This window comes from Camelina sativa, chromosome 6 (assembly GCF_000633955.1).
Source record: "Camelina sativa cultivar DH55 chromosome 6, Cs, whole genome shotgun sequence".
In the NCBI taxonomy this organism is placed as follows: Eukaryota; Viridiplantae; Streptophyta; class Magnoliopsida; order Brassicales; family Brassicaceae; genus Camelina; species Camelina sativa.
Window position 1 is genome coordinate 19,126,545 of NC_025690.1, and position 15,001 is coordinate 19,141,545.

General features: G+C 37.3%; 6 protein-coding genes across 7 annotated transcripts in view; 3 read left to right on the forward strand and 3 right to left on the reverse strand.

Moving 5' to 3' along the window:
* LOC104792283 (AT-hook motif nuclear-localized protein 21-like) lies at positions 1,859-3,029 on the forward strand. Its single transcript, XM_010518400.1, has one exon. It carries the CDS (start codon positions 2,099-2,101, stop codon positions 2,954-2,956), a length of 858 nt encoding a protein of 285 aa, XP_010516702.1. The 5' UTR covers positions 1,859-2,098; the 3' UTR covers positions 2,957-3,029.
* Positions 5,139-6,637, reverse strand: LOC104792284. 2 transcript variants are annotated; one of them, XR_769041.2, is made up of 2 exons: positions 6,001-6,637; positions 5,139-5,581 (listed from the first exon to the last, which is right to left on the reverse strand). XR_769041.2 is itself a non-coding variant. In XM_010518401.2 (2 exons), the coding sequence occupies exon 1, from the start codon at positions 6,364-6,366 to the stop codon at positions 6,001-6,003; it is 366 nt and encodes a 121-aa protein (XP_010516703.1). In that variant the 5' UTR covers positions 6,367-6,528; the 3' UTR covers positions 5,139-5,567. The 2 variants fall into 2 exon arrangements, 1 of the variants encoding a protein (XP_010516703.1); XM_010518401.2 differs by having other exon boundaries at positions 5,139-5,567; positions 6,001-6,528.
* On the reverse strand, positions 7,426-8,006 carry LOC104792285. The gene has a single exon (XM_010518402.2). It carries the CDS (start codon positions 7,943-7,945, stop codon positions 7,652-7,654), a length of 294 nt encoding a protein of 97 aa, XP_010516704.1. The 5' UTR covers positions 7,946-8,006; the 3' UTR covers positions 7,426-7,651.
* On the forward strand, positions 8,742-9,824 carry LOC104792286. Its single transcript, XM_010518403.2, has 2 exons — positions 8,742-9,305; positions 9,391-9,824. Exons 1-2 carry the CDS (start codon positions 9,122-9,124, stop codon positions 9,543-9,545), a joined length of 339 nt encoding a protein of 112 aa, XP_010516705.1. The 5' UTR covers positions 8,742-9,121; the 3' UTR covers positions 9,546-9,824.
* On the reverse strand, positions 9,997-12,040 carry LOC104792287 (eyes absent homolog 4). Its single transcript, XM_010518404.2, has 6 exons — positions 11,948-12,040; positions 11,376-11,622; positions 11,106-11,273; positions 10,933-11,026; positions 10,678-10,851; positions 9,997-10,533 (listed from the first exon to the last, which is right to left on the reverse strand). The coding sequence occupies exons 2-6, from the start codon at positions 11,601-11,603 to the stop codon at positions 10,274-10,276; spliced, it is 924 nt and encodes a 307-aa protein (XP_010516706.1). The 5' UTR covers positions 11,604-11,622; positions 11,948-12,040; the 3' UTR covers positions 9,997-10,273.
* The window catches only part of LOC104792289 (MND1-interacting protein 1-like), an 11,531-nt gene continuing 8,639 nt past the window's right edge, over positions 12,110-15,001 (forward strand). Inside the window, exon 1 of the mRNA XM_010518405.2 lies at positions 12,110-12,203. The gene's annotated coding sequence lies outside the window, so the exon portion shown is untranslated. The remainder of the gene's footprint in view (positions 12,204-15,001) is intronic.

Below are 15,001 nucleotides of genomic sequence, written 5' to 3' on the forward strand. Positions count from 1 at the left end.
TTCACCGGGTTACGGGTTAATAGCGGTTTTTTCTGGGTTTTGCCGGTTTTATTACTACCAGTTATTAGCACTATACCCGAATCAGTAAAGTCTCCGAGTCGCGGGTTAACCGGTCGGACCGGCCGGTCCGAGCGGGAGGTGAAAACATTGGTTCAAACTGATATTTTCGTCGTTTTGACAAATTGAAAGGATTGATCAGATTAAGTTGTTTGCAAAATACATGCCGAAGTTATCGTTTGAGGTAAGAAACAGTTGTTATATATATAGACTTCTTCTTGTTCGTGTGAGAGCTTTATATAGTAATATAGACTATAGAGAGTTTCTTTATTTTTACATTTTGGTAATCTTCTTCATGTAAACACAATAAACATAGTCGATCAGATATGTAACTATCTAAATATTTCTAACAAAGAAGCTTGAATATATATATATATATATATATATATATTTTGATATATTAGTTGACGAAGATATCAGAGCTCATCAGCGCGTGGACCAACGCGACACTACGCATCCGTCACTTGTCCGCATGGATCTCCGCGTTTTCGTCCCATTTGTTTAATGTGTTCTCATCTTTATTGTAACTAATTAATAATTAGTAAAGAACTTCAAGTTGTTAAGTTGTTAACCATAGTTTATCGTTGACAAAGAAAAAACAAAAAAAACCATAGTTAATTGGTCAACTTGGTTAACCAACTATAGTTAACGATCGAGTTTTTTTGTTTGTCTTCTAGCTTACATTTGAGCCAACTTCATCCACTTCGTGTTTGATGCTGCAAATAAAATGTACTACCAAAATTAGTAAAATACTAATTTTTCTATGAGTGATCATAACAAGGACTTAGAAGTTTGAATGAAGACATACAAATGAAATGACATTGATTGTAGAGATGACCGGTCAAAAGACTCAAAACTATAACTCATGAATGTTGGTATCAAAGAATTTTCAGGAACAAACATCGAACCTATTTTGATCCACAACAAGTAGTGCACTTGATATATCTATTGATAAGGGTTACAAGGTTAACATCATATCTCTTCTACACTTCTACCATAAACTGGGACTCCACCAACTTTTTCTGGTCGGGTAACCCAATTACTCCAACCCTAATGAAATAATATCTATCAACACTCTCTTCGTTTTATGGAGGGAGATATCCTGAAAATTTTAGAAAAAGAATCACCAGTTGCATCATTTCAATGACGTCGCCTCTTAATTATTGAGTTTCTGAAGAGAATCTAACATTCACCAGGCTTATTACATTTGCTTCTAAAGATCTCTGTTAGGATCATTTCAAGATCTTTTTACTTGAGCGTACGTACTTTATTTGTCTAAATTCTTATATATGCAGTAATTATTTGCATATGTTTTTAGTAGTTTTGTACAAGCTAGCTGAATGAAAAAATCATTTTAGCCTTTGGAAAAACCAATTCTAGCTAGTCTAATCATATTGGTTCAATAGAACGTCCTGATTAATTATAACTAATTAAGAAGTCTCAGTTTAAATATGGAGAATTTAATTGGTGACATTATACATATATAAAACAGTGATAGAAAGAAAAAAATACAAGATTATCGGTTTATAGAATCATATGAAAGATAAAAATATGTTTCCACATTCTTGGGATCTCGATATTGTGTCCATTGCTTTATTCTGCGAGAATACATGATAAACAATGTTAGCTTCTTCGATAATATATACATTTAACGAAATCTAAGAACCACAATAACGTCTTTATACATATTCGACAATATATATTATAAAACTTATGAGCAACTTCATCTCGAATTTGACATATAATAATACATTAACACAGAGGGAATAAAACCTTATAAAAATAATAATTGTCTCTTGGGGCCATTGGGTCTAGAGAGAAGACTTAGTCTTCTTCTTCATCTTTCTCTACTTGATACATTACATATTTCATTTTTCAGGTTTCTATATATTTTCTTCTCCACTTTTTATAATTTATCCGCTTGTCCTGCTATCTCTTACATTAAATCTAAACCTAAATCATTAGAATCTCCAATCTCATTTTAAATATACTTTTCTTTTTCGTCATTTTTTTTTTCTTTTCTTTTCTGTTTGATGTTGGCATGGCTGGTCTCGATCTAGGCACAGGTTCTCGCTACGTCCACAACGTCGATGGCGGCGGCAGCGGCCAGTTCACCACCGAAAATCACCACGAAGATAACGGTGGCGCCGGAGGAAACCACCACCATCACCATCACAATCTTAACCATCATCAAGGTTTAGATTTGATAGCTTCTAATGAAAACTCTGGACTAGGAGGCGGTGGGGGAGGAGGGAGCGGTGACCTCGTCATGCGGAGGCCACGTGGCCGTCCGGCTGGATCGAAGAACAAACCGAAGCCACCGGTGATCGTCACGCGCGAGAGCGCAAACACTCTTAGGGCTCACATTCTTGAAGTCGGAAGTGGCTGCGACGTTTTCGAGTGTATCTCTACTTACGCACGCCGCAGACAGCGCGGGGTTTGCGTTTTGTCCGGCACTGGAACCGTCACTAACGTCAGCATCCGTCAGCCCACGGCGGCTGGAGCTGTTGTGACTCTGCGCGGTACTTTTGAGATTCTTTCTCTCTCCGGATCTTTTCTCCCGCCGCCTGCTCCTCCAGGAGCGACCAGCTTGACGATATTCCTCGCCGGAGCTCAGGGACAGGTTGTCGGAGGTAACGTAGTTGGTGAGTTGATGGCGGCAGGGCCGGTGATGGTCATGGCGGCCTCTTTTACAAACGTGGCTTACGAAAGGTTGCCTTTGGACGAGCATGAAGAGCACTTGCAGGTTCAAAGCGGCGGTGGAGGAGGGAATATGTACTCGGAAGCCACCGGCGGTGGCGGAGGATTGCCATTCTTTAATCTGCCTATGAGTATGCCTCACATGGGAGTTGAAAGTTGGCCGGGGAATTCCGCCGGCGCCGGTAGGGCTCCGTTTTAGCATATGTTTAATTAAGAAACATTTTTATGACTTTATGATTTAAGAAATTTTATGAAATTGATTTTTCAAACTTTTTTCTCCTCTCGGAAATTTATGAAATTATGATTTAAGAAAGAAAACAATATTATTCATGTATTGATGACCCTCTTAGTGCGTGATTTTTACTTAGGTTATTGATAATTATCTTTTGAATTTCTCAAATCTAATTCGATCGGTTAATTAACTACTGTAGCTCCTAAATATAATAATTGAGGCGTAGTGTTATCAATTTAACCCACGTACAAATATATTATTTCTCTTGTAATTTTAATGGGTTAAAACTTAAATCATTTTTTTTTACAAATATAAATTCAAAGAAAATAATGAGATACTTAGACGTACGCATATGTTTTTTTTTTCAAATATAAAAATCAGAATACTGCAGAGGTTATTGCTTCTCTCTGTTAAACAAAGATCATTAATCATATTGCTCACTAGGGTTTTCCAAACACATGGCTGAATAAGTTCTCTTTTTCGAATTTTGAGGTCACCATGTTATAAAATAAATATATAACGGGAAATTATAGTAAACGAAAAAAAAAACAAATTAAAGTAATAGTGGTAAAATACAAAGGAAAGTGCAAGTGGAGTGCTAATTAATAAATTAAATTTATTAATTTGACCAATTCATTGCCAATCATGCCCTTAATTGCCCAACCCATTTGATGCTAAGCTGTCACACACGCAATTATATAAAGTATAAAGTAGCCGAGATTAGTGTTCATCGTAAACAATTAGTATCGACTAACAATCATTACTTTATTTTTGTCCAACACTATAAGGTTATCTCCATTAAAGTATCTTAACATAAATTTCTTAGAGTAAAAAGATAAAAATTATTAATATAAAATTGTTTGAGTTTCTTAAATAAGAGATTTTAGAAATTTTGGAGAGAGTTATTACACTATCTAAGAAACTCATCAAATTAAATAATAATAATTGGATAATTTTCATTGTAAGAAACTTATATTAAAATCCAATTATTATATTGCTTAATTATTGGAGCCTTGGAATAGGGTTATGGATTCTAAACATAAAATATTGCTCATTCGCTGTGAACTAAACAGTAAAAAAATGGTTCTTAATTATTTACTTTACCTGGGGTGTTTTTCTATCAAAATATTATATGTTTAGCTTCTAATTTCATCAAAATCGAAGGATACGTAACAGTACCTATGCATTCGAATCTGAAGTGAAAGTAAAACTATCAACTGAATTTTCTCTTCAGTGAAAAGAAATATACAATTGTTAGAACTTTGTTACAATTTCTCTTCAGTAAAAAGAAATATACAATTGTTAGAACTTTGTTACTAATTTGTAACAGTTTGTAGCTATTATTTGTTATTAACTTTTTTGTAGCAAATTTTTGTAACTATATGATACAAAACTACTAGTGTATCTTGTCATCTTTGAGTTATTGATTAGTTTAAGTATTTCAACCATGAACTTGCCTATCGTGGTCAATACTAAAGACAATTCAATCGAAAATGTTATCAAATTAATAGTACCATTAAAAGTATAAAACCATCCATCATTAGAGAAGTACACCACTGTGAGGGGTGGCCTAATATATATACAAGTTTTTTTTTGTCAACAATATATTGAAGTTATCTAAATGTTAAAGTGTTGATAAACAATATTTCAGGCGTGGGTAAAGAAGAGACAACGATGATCTTGACCAAAGTACCACGGATCATTCTTTTATCTTCATTGGATTTTGTATCTAACTAACTTTTACAAAAAAAAAAAGAAAAAAAAATTATTAAGAACATGATCATGTTCTATAAGAAGTTAATAAAAGTTTCTTTATATAAAGTACTTAAAGGTGCAAAAGATTACTTGCTAGTTATAGTTTGATATACACAATAATTATTAAAACATAAAACAAACTATCACATCCAAATGTTTGACCGCTAAATTTTTTGGTTACTTAAATATAACAAATGTTCATGTTGGTTATACCTTTATTAACAATATTAGATTGCCACAGTACTACTTACCAGTTAAGACTTACGACTGTTACCAAAGTGTCTTTTTTTTGTTTCATCTGAATTTTTTCATAAAAGTTGTGTTAAACATACAAAAACGACAGTTAACAACATAATTTCAGAAACTAAAGCTAGCGGATAAAGAACCATCTCTGAAAGCTTGAGCCGGCATGTAACACACCTCCGGAAACTATGATTAATAGAATAACAAAGACAAAAGCCAAGACCTATAGAAAAAGTTTACAAAGAGAATGATAGAAGGATCAAAGATCTAAAATTGCCCAATTGAAACTGAACGAATTCCACTAAGCTTCCCAAAAATCCTGTAAGCGCTGGAGAGTACCCAGAAGACCAGAAGCACTAAGAGAGCATACCGTAGTAAAACCATCATCAAACCGGCAGGAACAAAAGCAGAATTCATACCATCATAGAGAAACAGAAACCACAACCACCATACCAAACCATAACCCTATGGAGGGCGATCCAAACTAGAAGCAAAGAAAACCTTGTGAATCGACCTGAGACAAATCAAAGAAGACTAGCAGCTCTTACACGCGGACTCTCATTGACCCAGCTTCAGCCATCTACAAACCCAAAACTGTTACCAAAGTGTCTTTATATATGTTTTTAAGTTCATTGCGTTTGAGAGCAAAAATAAAAATTGTAGATTTAGAACTCGTTTTTTTTTTCCATCGTAGTGTTAGTGTATACAAAACAGTAGTTGATACAAAACTTATTGGAATATAAAAAAGAGAACATGTTTTGTTGGTTCTTCTTCATATTTAATTTCAAAACTAATAAAGGACCAACTCAAAGGCCCACGTATGTAGCATATCTAATATTTTAGGACTTTAGATAATACTAATGCGCCTTTTCGTGATAGCCCAACTAAATCTACCCGACGATCCGACAAAAGATTAAAAAAACATCTAGCCGACGATTGGTTGCAATTTTGTTTGTTTCTTATCTTCACTAAAAAATCTTCGTTATTATTCCACGTTAATTATCGATTTTTACCTAACAATCTTGAGAATAGAAATCAATGATCTCGACAACATCCAAATCCGAAAACGTAGAGGCATCGTTCCGAAGAAGCCACAACAAGTGCTCAAACAAGATCGAGTCGACATGATCAAGCCACACCACTCTACCAGTCCTGTTTAAACGGTCCTTGGCACGATCCTTAACCGAACCTATCAAGACTCTAAACGGGTATTCTTCGAGTACGTACGGTTCGACCATGAACTCTTTCTTCTCCTTCCCTACCACCACCCTTATGACCGGATCTTCCATATTCTCGGTGAGATTCCGGTATGCAAACCGCCTCGAGTTTGCTGAGGAGAGACGACGGAGTTTCATCACAGGAGAAATCAAACAACCCATTTGAGAGAAGAAGTAATAGATAATTCAATAAGAAAAATATATTACGAGTTTATAAACATCCATAAAAACACAAATGAATGGTTTTGGATTAAACGCGGTTTGATTTATGTAAAGCCCGTGTGTAAAGCTTACGGACGACAGATTTTTCACGCCAAGATTTGCTACGTGGCAAGCTATGGTTGGTTGATATTGTTGCGATGTTATATGTCAAGAGTTCGATGGCCGACCCACCGGCTAAACTGTCTTTCTCCGTCCACTTGTTTTTAGACAGAGAACGATTTCACTTGTACATATATGAAAGTTTTCCAGCTATATGTATATATCAAGAAAATTTCATTTTCTAACCAACGTTAATTAGACATATACGCAAACTTTGCATTTATATCATTACCAAAAAAAGAAAGAAAACAACTTTCATTTACATTCCGAACGGAAAATATTCATGTTACCGAATATCTTTATTTGTTATGGCTTATGAATATTTTCTGTTTATAAGTATAGTAGTATAGATTACGAATATTTTTCTTTTGAATGTAATGTTAAATTCAATTCAAAAAAATATATCGTTTTTACATTCAACATTTGTCCGAAAGATCAAATAGTATGGACTGTGAATATCGATTTCTATTTTACATTCAACATTTGTCCGAAAGGTCAAAAGATATATATGGATTGTGAATATTGATTTATAACAAATCGATGTTTATATCTACAATACCATTTTAAAAATCTAACATATATTTTTTCAAAAGCATTTTCACCATGGTTTCTCACCATTCTCAAATAGTAAATAAATTCATATACGTAATGGTTTTTCGCTTTGTGTCGATTTCTCCATCATTTGAAAAACTCACACAAATTAATTATTTCCTCATGGATTATAATAGCACTCTATGTAACTCTTTTATGTCCGATCCTCACCAAAGTTTAAAACTAAATAGCATCGACGTTCTGCATCATTTAGTAGCAAAACAAAGTTTTTCCCTCGTGCTTCGTATTCGCCTCCAATAAGCTCGCACACACAGATTATTATTTTTTTTTTTTATCAAAACACACAGATTATGTAAGTAAGTTTATTTCTGCGAGATTACATTATGAAATCTATCCATAAACATAAAAAGAAAATAACAGGAAGAAGAAAAGAAAAAAAAAAAGAAATCAAAATTTATAAAAACTACCCAAGGAAAATTCAAGACGGCTAATCTTATATATATTAGAAAAACATTCTTATTATATCGGTAAACTAGACCGTTAACTTAAGTATGATATATAAAGCTAGCTAGGTTTAGATCTGTCCTGGCGGGTAAGCAGCACCCGTAGATCGGGTAGGGTAGGTGGAGTGACCAGGAAGATGGTGGCCATGAACCTGAGCGTCAGCCGCATGCTCAGCCTTGGATTCGTGGAGGTCAGCCTTCGCCTGTGCCTCCTTAGACTTCTCTTGCTCTTCGGCCAACTTCTTCTCTTTTTTGGTCCTCGCCATCGTCTTCTCCGCATGACCTTGAGCCTTCGCGCCTCCGATGTTGAGCTTCTCCTTGGCCGTACTGGCCATGTCGCTGACCTTTTCCTTCGCCGACTGCATCTTCTTTCTTCTTCCTCCTTTCTCTTCTTCTTCTTCTTATGATCAAACTATAAACGTATTTTCCTTTTGCTTAGCTTTATGCTCTCCGATCTAATTTAACGACTATTGGGTTATCACCACGTGTAATACTCACATACGTGTCGTAAATTACACATATGTACGTCAGTATACGTGGGCTACGTACGAACGTAGGCACATGCAAATAGTCAATATATAGTTTCTTGAGTTTGCATTATCCTTTTCTCTCTTTAATTTTTTTCCTGATTTAATTATTTTACGGAAGTGTTGTATTATTTAAGTTCGCTATTTCATACAATGAAACAAACAAGCTGAAAAAATTAAAACATTTGATAAAAAAACGTTGATGTTATTTGGCTAAAAACATACTTATTTGGATTTGTGATGTATAGTTAATAGTTCCGTAAGTCATTACATTGCAAAGTGAGAGACTCGTTAATTCGCTAAATTGCCCATAATCATTATGCTAATGTTGTACTACGTTTTTTTGTTTCTTTTAAAAAAAATTGGCGTGTATACTAAAAATGTATTTTTTAAGATACTTCATATACTGTATATATATATATATATATATATATTTATATATATATATAGTTATATACATTATGATGAAAGTTATGACGCTTAGAATTTGAATAAAATATTCAAAAATGAGATAATATAATTAACATATCAACATATATAGAGAAAAATGATTTATACAATCTAAGTGCAAGATCAAATTTTTATGATTTTGTTTTTTTTTTAATTTTATTATTAGATACACCAAAAAAAAATGTATCGTGTTCATGATCTGAACTCAAAACATTGGGTGTACAATTAAATAATTCTCTAGACAGAAAACAGAAACCCCCGATGAAATTTCATGGAGAAGTCTGGATGGGAGAGATTTGTGAGGGACAATGCCTTGGGAGACCATGAGTTTCTTACCTTCAATAACAAAGGAGAGATGCGCTTTACAGTGCAAGGAGATGATCCAACCTCCACAGCCAATAACCTTCTTGGCTTCTTATTAAGATTTGCTATTCTGATTAGTATAAAACAGTGAACTTGACAATGGCATTAGTTGATTTACACGTTTGATGATGGAAACAGGTCGCATTAAAACAGAACAAGAAAGATGTAGTAGTCTTGCCCCGACAATAACAGCTGAATATAATGGAGGAGGAAACTACAAAAGGAAGCTCAACTTTGGGATGCGGAAGGCTAAGGAATCCCAAAATTCCAAGAGGACCGAGAACGACGCCAGCGTCCGAAGAGATTCTGCCGGTGCTTCTTCGTCTTCTGCTGCAGAGTTCATCATCATCATCAAGCGATCAGACCTCATATTCATGGTATATTGGTATGATAAGACAAACCAAGACACTAAAACACTCTATTGGAAATCTGATTTGTGAATTTCAAGGCACTTAACACTCTATTTTCAGAGGATGCCGAGTTCTATTCAAGAGAATCTTATGCCGGAGGAGAGAAAGATTTTCAAGAAACATCACCCAAATATGAAGAAGTCATGGGATGTGGTTTACTTGGTATCAGAGACGGAAGCAAGCTTCTCTGGTGGATGGAAACGTTTGGCACTTAAGTATCCTCTAGCAGTTCGAGACACTTGCATATTTACATTCCTCAAACCAGAAGAGCTGATTCTCTCTGTCTCAAAACCGTAAGAGGAGACTCACTAGTGATGATGGATGTGAACGTGTCTTGAAAGACTGTTTATAAGCGTTGCCTTGAATTTTATGTTAGGTTTTTTAAGTTGGTATCTGAACTTAAACCGAATGTATTATCAGATGGATCTCTGACTCTCTGTAGCTTGATATGTTTCGGACCAATTTTAGTATGTTCTGTTTGTTGTTTCCGTTGGAATTTGACTGAGGCAGATGCAGAACAACTATTCATCATCAGAGGATTCGGAGCTATATTATAAAATCAAGTTTCTGGAAAACATGAACCAATAGGGAACTTAACGAGTTTCTCAAACAAATTCATGTCTCACTTCTTCTAAAGCCAAAAAAGACCAACCAACAAACTAAAGATTAACAGTGAAGCACTATTTGGATAGCTCAACTCTTTAAAAGACCTAACATCAAAAGGCTGATATTGATGTTATCAGAAGGCTGTTTTTGATTGTTATGTTGCTGGAAAGAGAAGATTACACATTCGAACAAACCAAGTGAAGTAGGGAAGGTTATAAATACCAAATGCTGACTTAACTCACCCTAGTAATGTATAAACACTGGTGGGTTTGAATATGAAACCTATGGCTTTTTTTCGGTTACATGCATAATTTACAAAGAAAAAGCTTCTTGAGAGTTAATCAGTGCTGGTATCAGCATCAGAGTTCCCATATACTGCAGCAAAATAGTAACTCACAGTCTTAGGTGTTATGCCAGGGAATCTGTGGGTGCTATCCGGTTGCAAATCAATCTTAACAAATGGCCATTGCATTGCCTGTGCGGCTGCACACTCTTCCCATCCATCCCCGATCGCACAGAATCTGAATTTTGGGTGGTTGAAGCGCTCCTTGATCCATTTGAAACATTGGAGTTTCCCAACATCTATCGAACTGTACACTGAAGAAAGGCAAAAAGAGTTTAAGTTAACGATGTAATTTTTGTCTACATAGAATTGCAAATGCATGAAGCAGCTTGCAGAGTAGCAAGTAGCAACAACTATGTGGATCTGAAGTTAAGTATCCCATTGAAGGAGACGCTTACCATTTTCATGTCTTAGGAATGTATCTAACCGGAAAAGTAGGCACTTCACCAGGCTTGGTATGAGGGCCCCGGAAGTCACTAGAATATGTATATCTTGAGAGCTTTGATCGATTGCACTCGTTCCATCAACAGACTCTTCTTTCACACATGAACACTGCTCCAAGAAAGCCCTTGCTGCAATTGAGACAAGACCAAACTCAGCAGTAGAAGAGAATAGAGAAATCAACCACAAGAAGCAGACAGTTCAACATTTACCTGAGGAAAGCCACCCGTCTGTGTATTCATCCGTTACGTTATACAACTCATCCAATACACTCATGGCCTCACTGTCAATCAAAGGACGCAAACCCTGCAATGATAAAGAGAGGCTATTTGTATTTGAGCCGTATAACATCAGTCACAAGTAACATATGGAACATATCAGGTACCTTTCCGTATTTGTGCGCAACAGCTCGATGCCTGTACGCAAGTCTCCTCTTGTTCAAGTGATCAGTAGGAGTAGTAAAGTCATCTTGTTTAAAGTCATACCCAGAAAGATCCTTTCCGTCATCGTACTGTCTCAAAGAATCAAGAAATGGCTCATTGCATTCCTCAACCTGCAAAAAACACAAGACTAATGTTTTGTAGGTGACAGAGTTTACGGAGGAAATCTCATAATTATCTCGGGTTTGTGAACTTATCTTCAAGAAAAGACTTACTTGCTCGTAGAAGAAAATATCGTCACATATCTTAAGTATGTGATCCTCCCACATCTTCCCAATCTCCAAACCTCTTTTAACATCTTTAGAGCCATTAAAAGACTCAGCATAAGTCCCATTTAACAGAGATCTTAGTAAGATAAGAGTCTCGTCCATGTCCCATATGTAAACATTCACTGGTCCCCCAAAAAATAAAGGTCCGAGCTTTTGTGATGTATTATCATTCATACTCTGCCCTCTTCCCTTACTGTAAAAAATTAAATCCACAGATCTCATCAAATGACAAAAAGATTCAGGAGTTCACGGCACCTACATGTGGCTACTAATTCACTAATGAAACAATCAGTGAACAGTGGACTGAAACAAGTTTCATGGCGGAAACAAAACCAATAAAAATCCCCAAAAAGAGCAAACATTTCAACAAACCCATGACAAATTTAACTAAACAAAACCTAAGAAACTTCGATATTAACGATTCAAGGTCAACTCCATAAAACAAAAAATTAGATCTTTCGAATCAAACGAGGATCGATGACAGATAACACGAAGTTCAAAATTCAAAAAGACCATACCTGGCTGGCGATAGGATGAGCTAGATGGAGCTTCAGGGGACTAGTGACGACGACGATACGTGTGTTTCAAAGTTCGCAGACCAAGGGAGGAGGACGTAAACAAGGAGCAAACACGGCGTCGTTTCATCCAATTTAGAAAAGCCCAGTTAGGCCCATTAAGTTCGACAGTCAGAAAACACACCACACACCACCGGAAGAAACTTACCTAAAAAAGCTGGTCTCTTTTTCTTCTTGCATGTCCCTTCTTGGCTCTTCTGTCTCTGTTAAGTCGAGACTTAACGGTCACTGATTTGAAATAGAATAAGAAAGAAAGGAGAATAGAAGAGAATAGATAGGAGGCAAGAAGAATAGAAGGAGGCAAGATTTAGAGATTAATATTTCATTCCTAAGATAAGAAACCCTACTGTTCCCAGTTTCCTTAAATACACAACACAACTTAAAACGACATAGTATTAACTTGAAACACTCTTATTCAGAACCAGTCTTTCCCACACTCTTATTCAGCCACTTTCATTCATCTACTTCTTTTCCCATTGCCTAGCTCTCCATCCACTGGTCCTCATCTTCTTCTTCATTATAGCCAGAGGAATCCGCAACCTATCAATACTCTCCCGAAGTGAACTAACCTTGTCCTCAAGGTTAATATCTGGATACTGCTCGACTAAGGAAGATAATGATTCCCAAGTTGCTTCGACGGATGGAAGACCCTTCCACTGCACTAGAACCTCGGTCCCTCTTTTTTGATCACTACTCCGACGTATGTCTGTGATGGTATCAGGCTCAGTTGCCCATTCCAACGTAGGAGTGAGTATAGGCGGCAATTCCTGGACAACATGAGTGACTGGAACAGCTGTTTTTAACTGAGAGACATGGAAAGTAGGATGAATTTGGCTATAAGCAGGAAGCTGCAGTCTGTATGCGACTCTCCCAATCTTCTCCACAACTTGGTAAGGACCAAAATACCTCTGTGCAAGCTTCTCATTTCTCCTTTGCACTAGTGACTTTTGACGGTAGGGTCTCAGTTTTAAGTATACCCAATCCCCAACTTGGAAATGAACATCCCGACGATGCTTATTAGCCCCTTTTTGCATCTTCTGTTGAGCTACTTCTAGGTTCTCCCTCAACTCGACGAGTAAACTGTCCCGATCCATTAACAACTCTTCCACTAATGCATTCACTGTAGGCGTTACCCCGTAACACAATAGTTTTGGCGGTTCTCTACCATAAACAGCAAGGAACGGTGTGGCTTGGGTGGACGAATGGTACGATGTATTAAACCAATACTCAGCCCATGGTAGCCACTGGAACCAAGAAGTGGGTCGTCTGCTCGCAAAACACCGTAGGTACGTCTCAAGACAGCGGTTCACCACCTCGGTTTGCCCATCAGTCTGAGGATGGTAAGCTGTGCTTTTATGTAAGGAAGAGCCTTGCAGTTTAAAAAGCTCAGACCAGAAGCTGCTCAGAAACACACGGTCACGATCTGACACAATGGTCTCCGGAAACCCGTGCAACTTAACTACCTCCCTCATAAAAGCTTCAGCCACGGTTTTAGCAGTGAAAGGGTGTTTCAGCCCAATAAAGTGATTGTACTTAGACAGTCTATCAACTACAACCAGAATAGCATTGAATCCTTTGGACTTTGGCAAACCTTCCACAAAATCGAGACTGATATCAGACCAAACCTGTCTTGGAATGGGTAATGGAGCTAGGAGTCCAGCAGGCGATAAGGTGGAATATTTGTTCTCCTGGCATACTTGGCACCTTGTTATGTATTCCACTACATCTTTTCTCATACCTCTCCAATAAACCTCCTGACACAACCTCTTTAAAGTCTTGAGTGCTCCCTCATGTCCACCAATTGCACTTGTGTGGAACTGTTCTAACAGTTTAGGAATGAGACACGATCAAGCTGGTATAACTAGCCTTCCGTCCTTAAACAGCAACCCTTTCTCCAGATTATACCCTTCTTTAGTCTTTTCTCCCCTCTCCAGACCTTGCAGGATCTCAACCAACCCGATATCTTTCCTCACTTGCTCCATCAACTCCTTCCGATCAATATTCATCGGCGCTACCAAGGTCAACTGGAACAGGGTGTCAGTGGGAGGTCTCCTTGATAATGCGTCTGCTACTCGGTTTTCCACTCCTGGCTTATACTCAATACGGTAGTTCAGCCCAATGAGTTTGGCTGCCCATCTTTGTTGCACTGATGATACCGCCTTTTGATCCAAGAGATGTCTGAGACTTCATTGATCGGTTTTAATAACAAACTCTCTTCCTGTCAAGTAGTGCTTCCATTTGGTGACCGCTTTTACAATAGCCAGCAATTCCCTTTCATAAACAGATTTAATGTGACCTTGTGAAGAGAAAGCTTGACTAATGAAAGCAACCGGGCGACGCTCTTGCGATAACACTGCTCCTATGCCCGATCCAGATGCATCCGTCTCTATGGTGAATTCTTTAGTGAAATCAGGCAACACCAAGACTGGAATGCTAGTCACGACAGTTTTTAATGCTTGGAAGGCTCCTGTGGCTGCCTCAGACCAAATAAACCCATTTTTCTTAAGTAGCTCTGTTAAAGGCCTCGCAATCTGTCCATAGTTTTTGACAAACCTACGATAGTACCCTGTCAACCCGAGGAAACCTCTGAGCTCTGTGATAGTTTTTGGTTCAGGCCATTGCAGCATTGCAGAGATTTTTTCTGGGTCTGCTGCAACTCCTTCTCCCGTTATCACATGACCCAAATAAGCTACCTTGGTCTGTCCAAAAGAGCACTTCTTAAGGTTGGCATAGAACTGATTCTGTTGTAATAACTGCAGAACAACCTCCAGGTGCTGCACATGCTCCTTAAGACTCGGACTGTATACTAAGATATCATCAAAAAATACCAGCACAAACTTGCGTAGATAAGGCCTAAACAAGTCGTTCATTACACTCTGAAAAGTGGAAGGAGCGTTTGTAAGACCAAAGGGCATCACCAAGAATTCGTAGTGTCCCTGATGAGTCTTGAAGGCTGTCTTGGCCACATCACTACTCCTGACTCTGATTTGATGATAT

Excerpts from the sequence above, each read along its gene's own strand:
- LOC104792287 (XM_010518404.2), bottom strand. The coding sequence starts at position 11,603 with ATGAATGATAATACATCACAAAAGCTCGGACCTTTATTTTTTGGGGGA. Across the intron at positions 11,274-11,375 it reads ATATTTTCTTCTACGAGCAA|GTTGAGGAATGCAATGAGCC; the intron begins GTAAGTCTTTTC and ends TGTTTTTTGCAG. Across the intron at positions 10,534-10,677 it reads ATTCCTAAGACATGAAAATG|TGTACAGTTCGATAGATGTT; the intron begins GTAAGCGTCTCC and ends GCCTTTCTTCAG.
- LOC104792286 (XM_010518403.2), top strand. The coding sequence starts at position 9,122 with ATGGAGGAGGAAACTACAAAAGGAAGCTCAACTTTGGGATGCGGAAGG. Across the intron at positions 9,306-9,390 it reads CTCATATTCATGGTATATTG|AGGATGCCGAGTTCTATTCA; the intron begins GTATGATAAGAC and ends CTCTATTTTCAG.
- LOC104792284 (XM_010518401.2), bottom strand. The coding sequence starts at position 6,366 with ATGGGTTGTTTGATTTCTCCTGTGATGAAACTCCGTCGTCTCTCCTCA.
- LOC104792283 (XM_010518400.1), top strand. The coding sequence starts at position 2,099 with ATGGCTGGTCTCGATCTAGGCACAGGTTCTCGCTACGTCCACAACGTC.
- LOC104792285 (XM_010518402.2), bottom strand. The coding sequence starts at position 7,945 with ATGCAGTCGGCGAAGGAAAAGGTCAGCGACATGGCCAGTACGGCCAAG.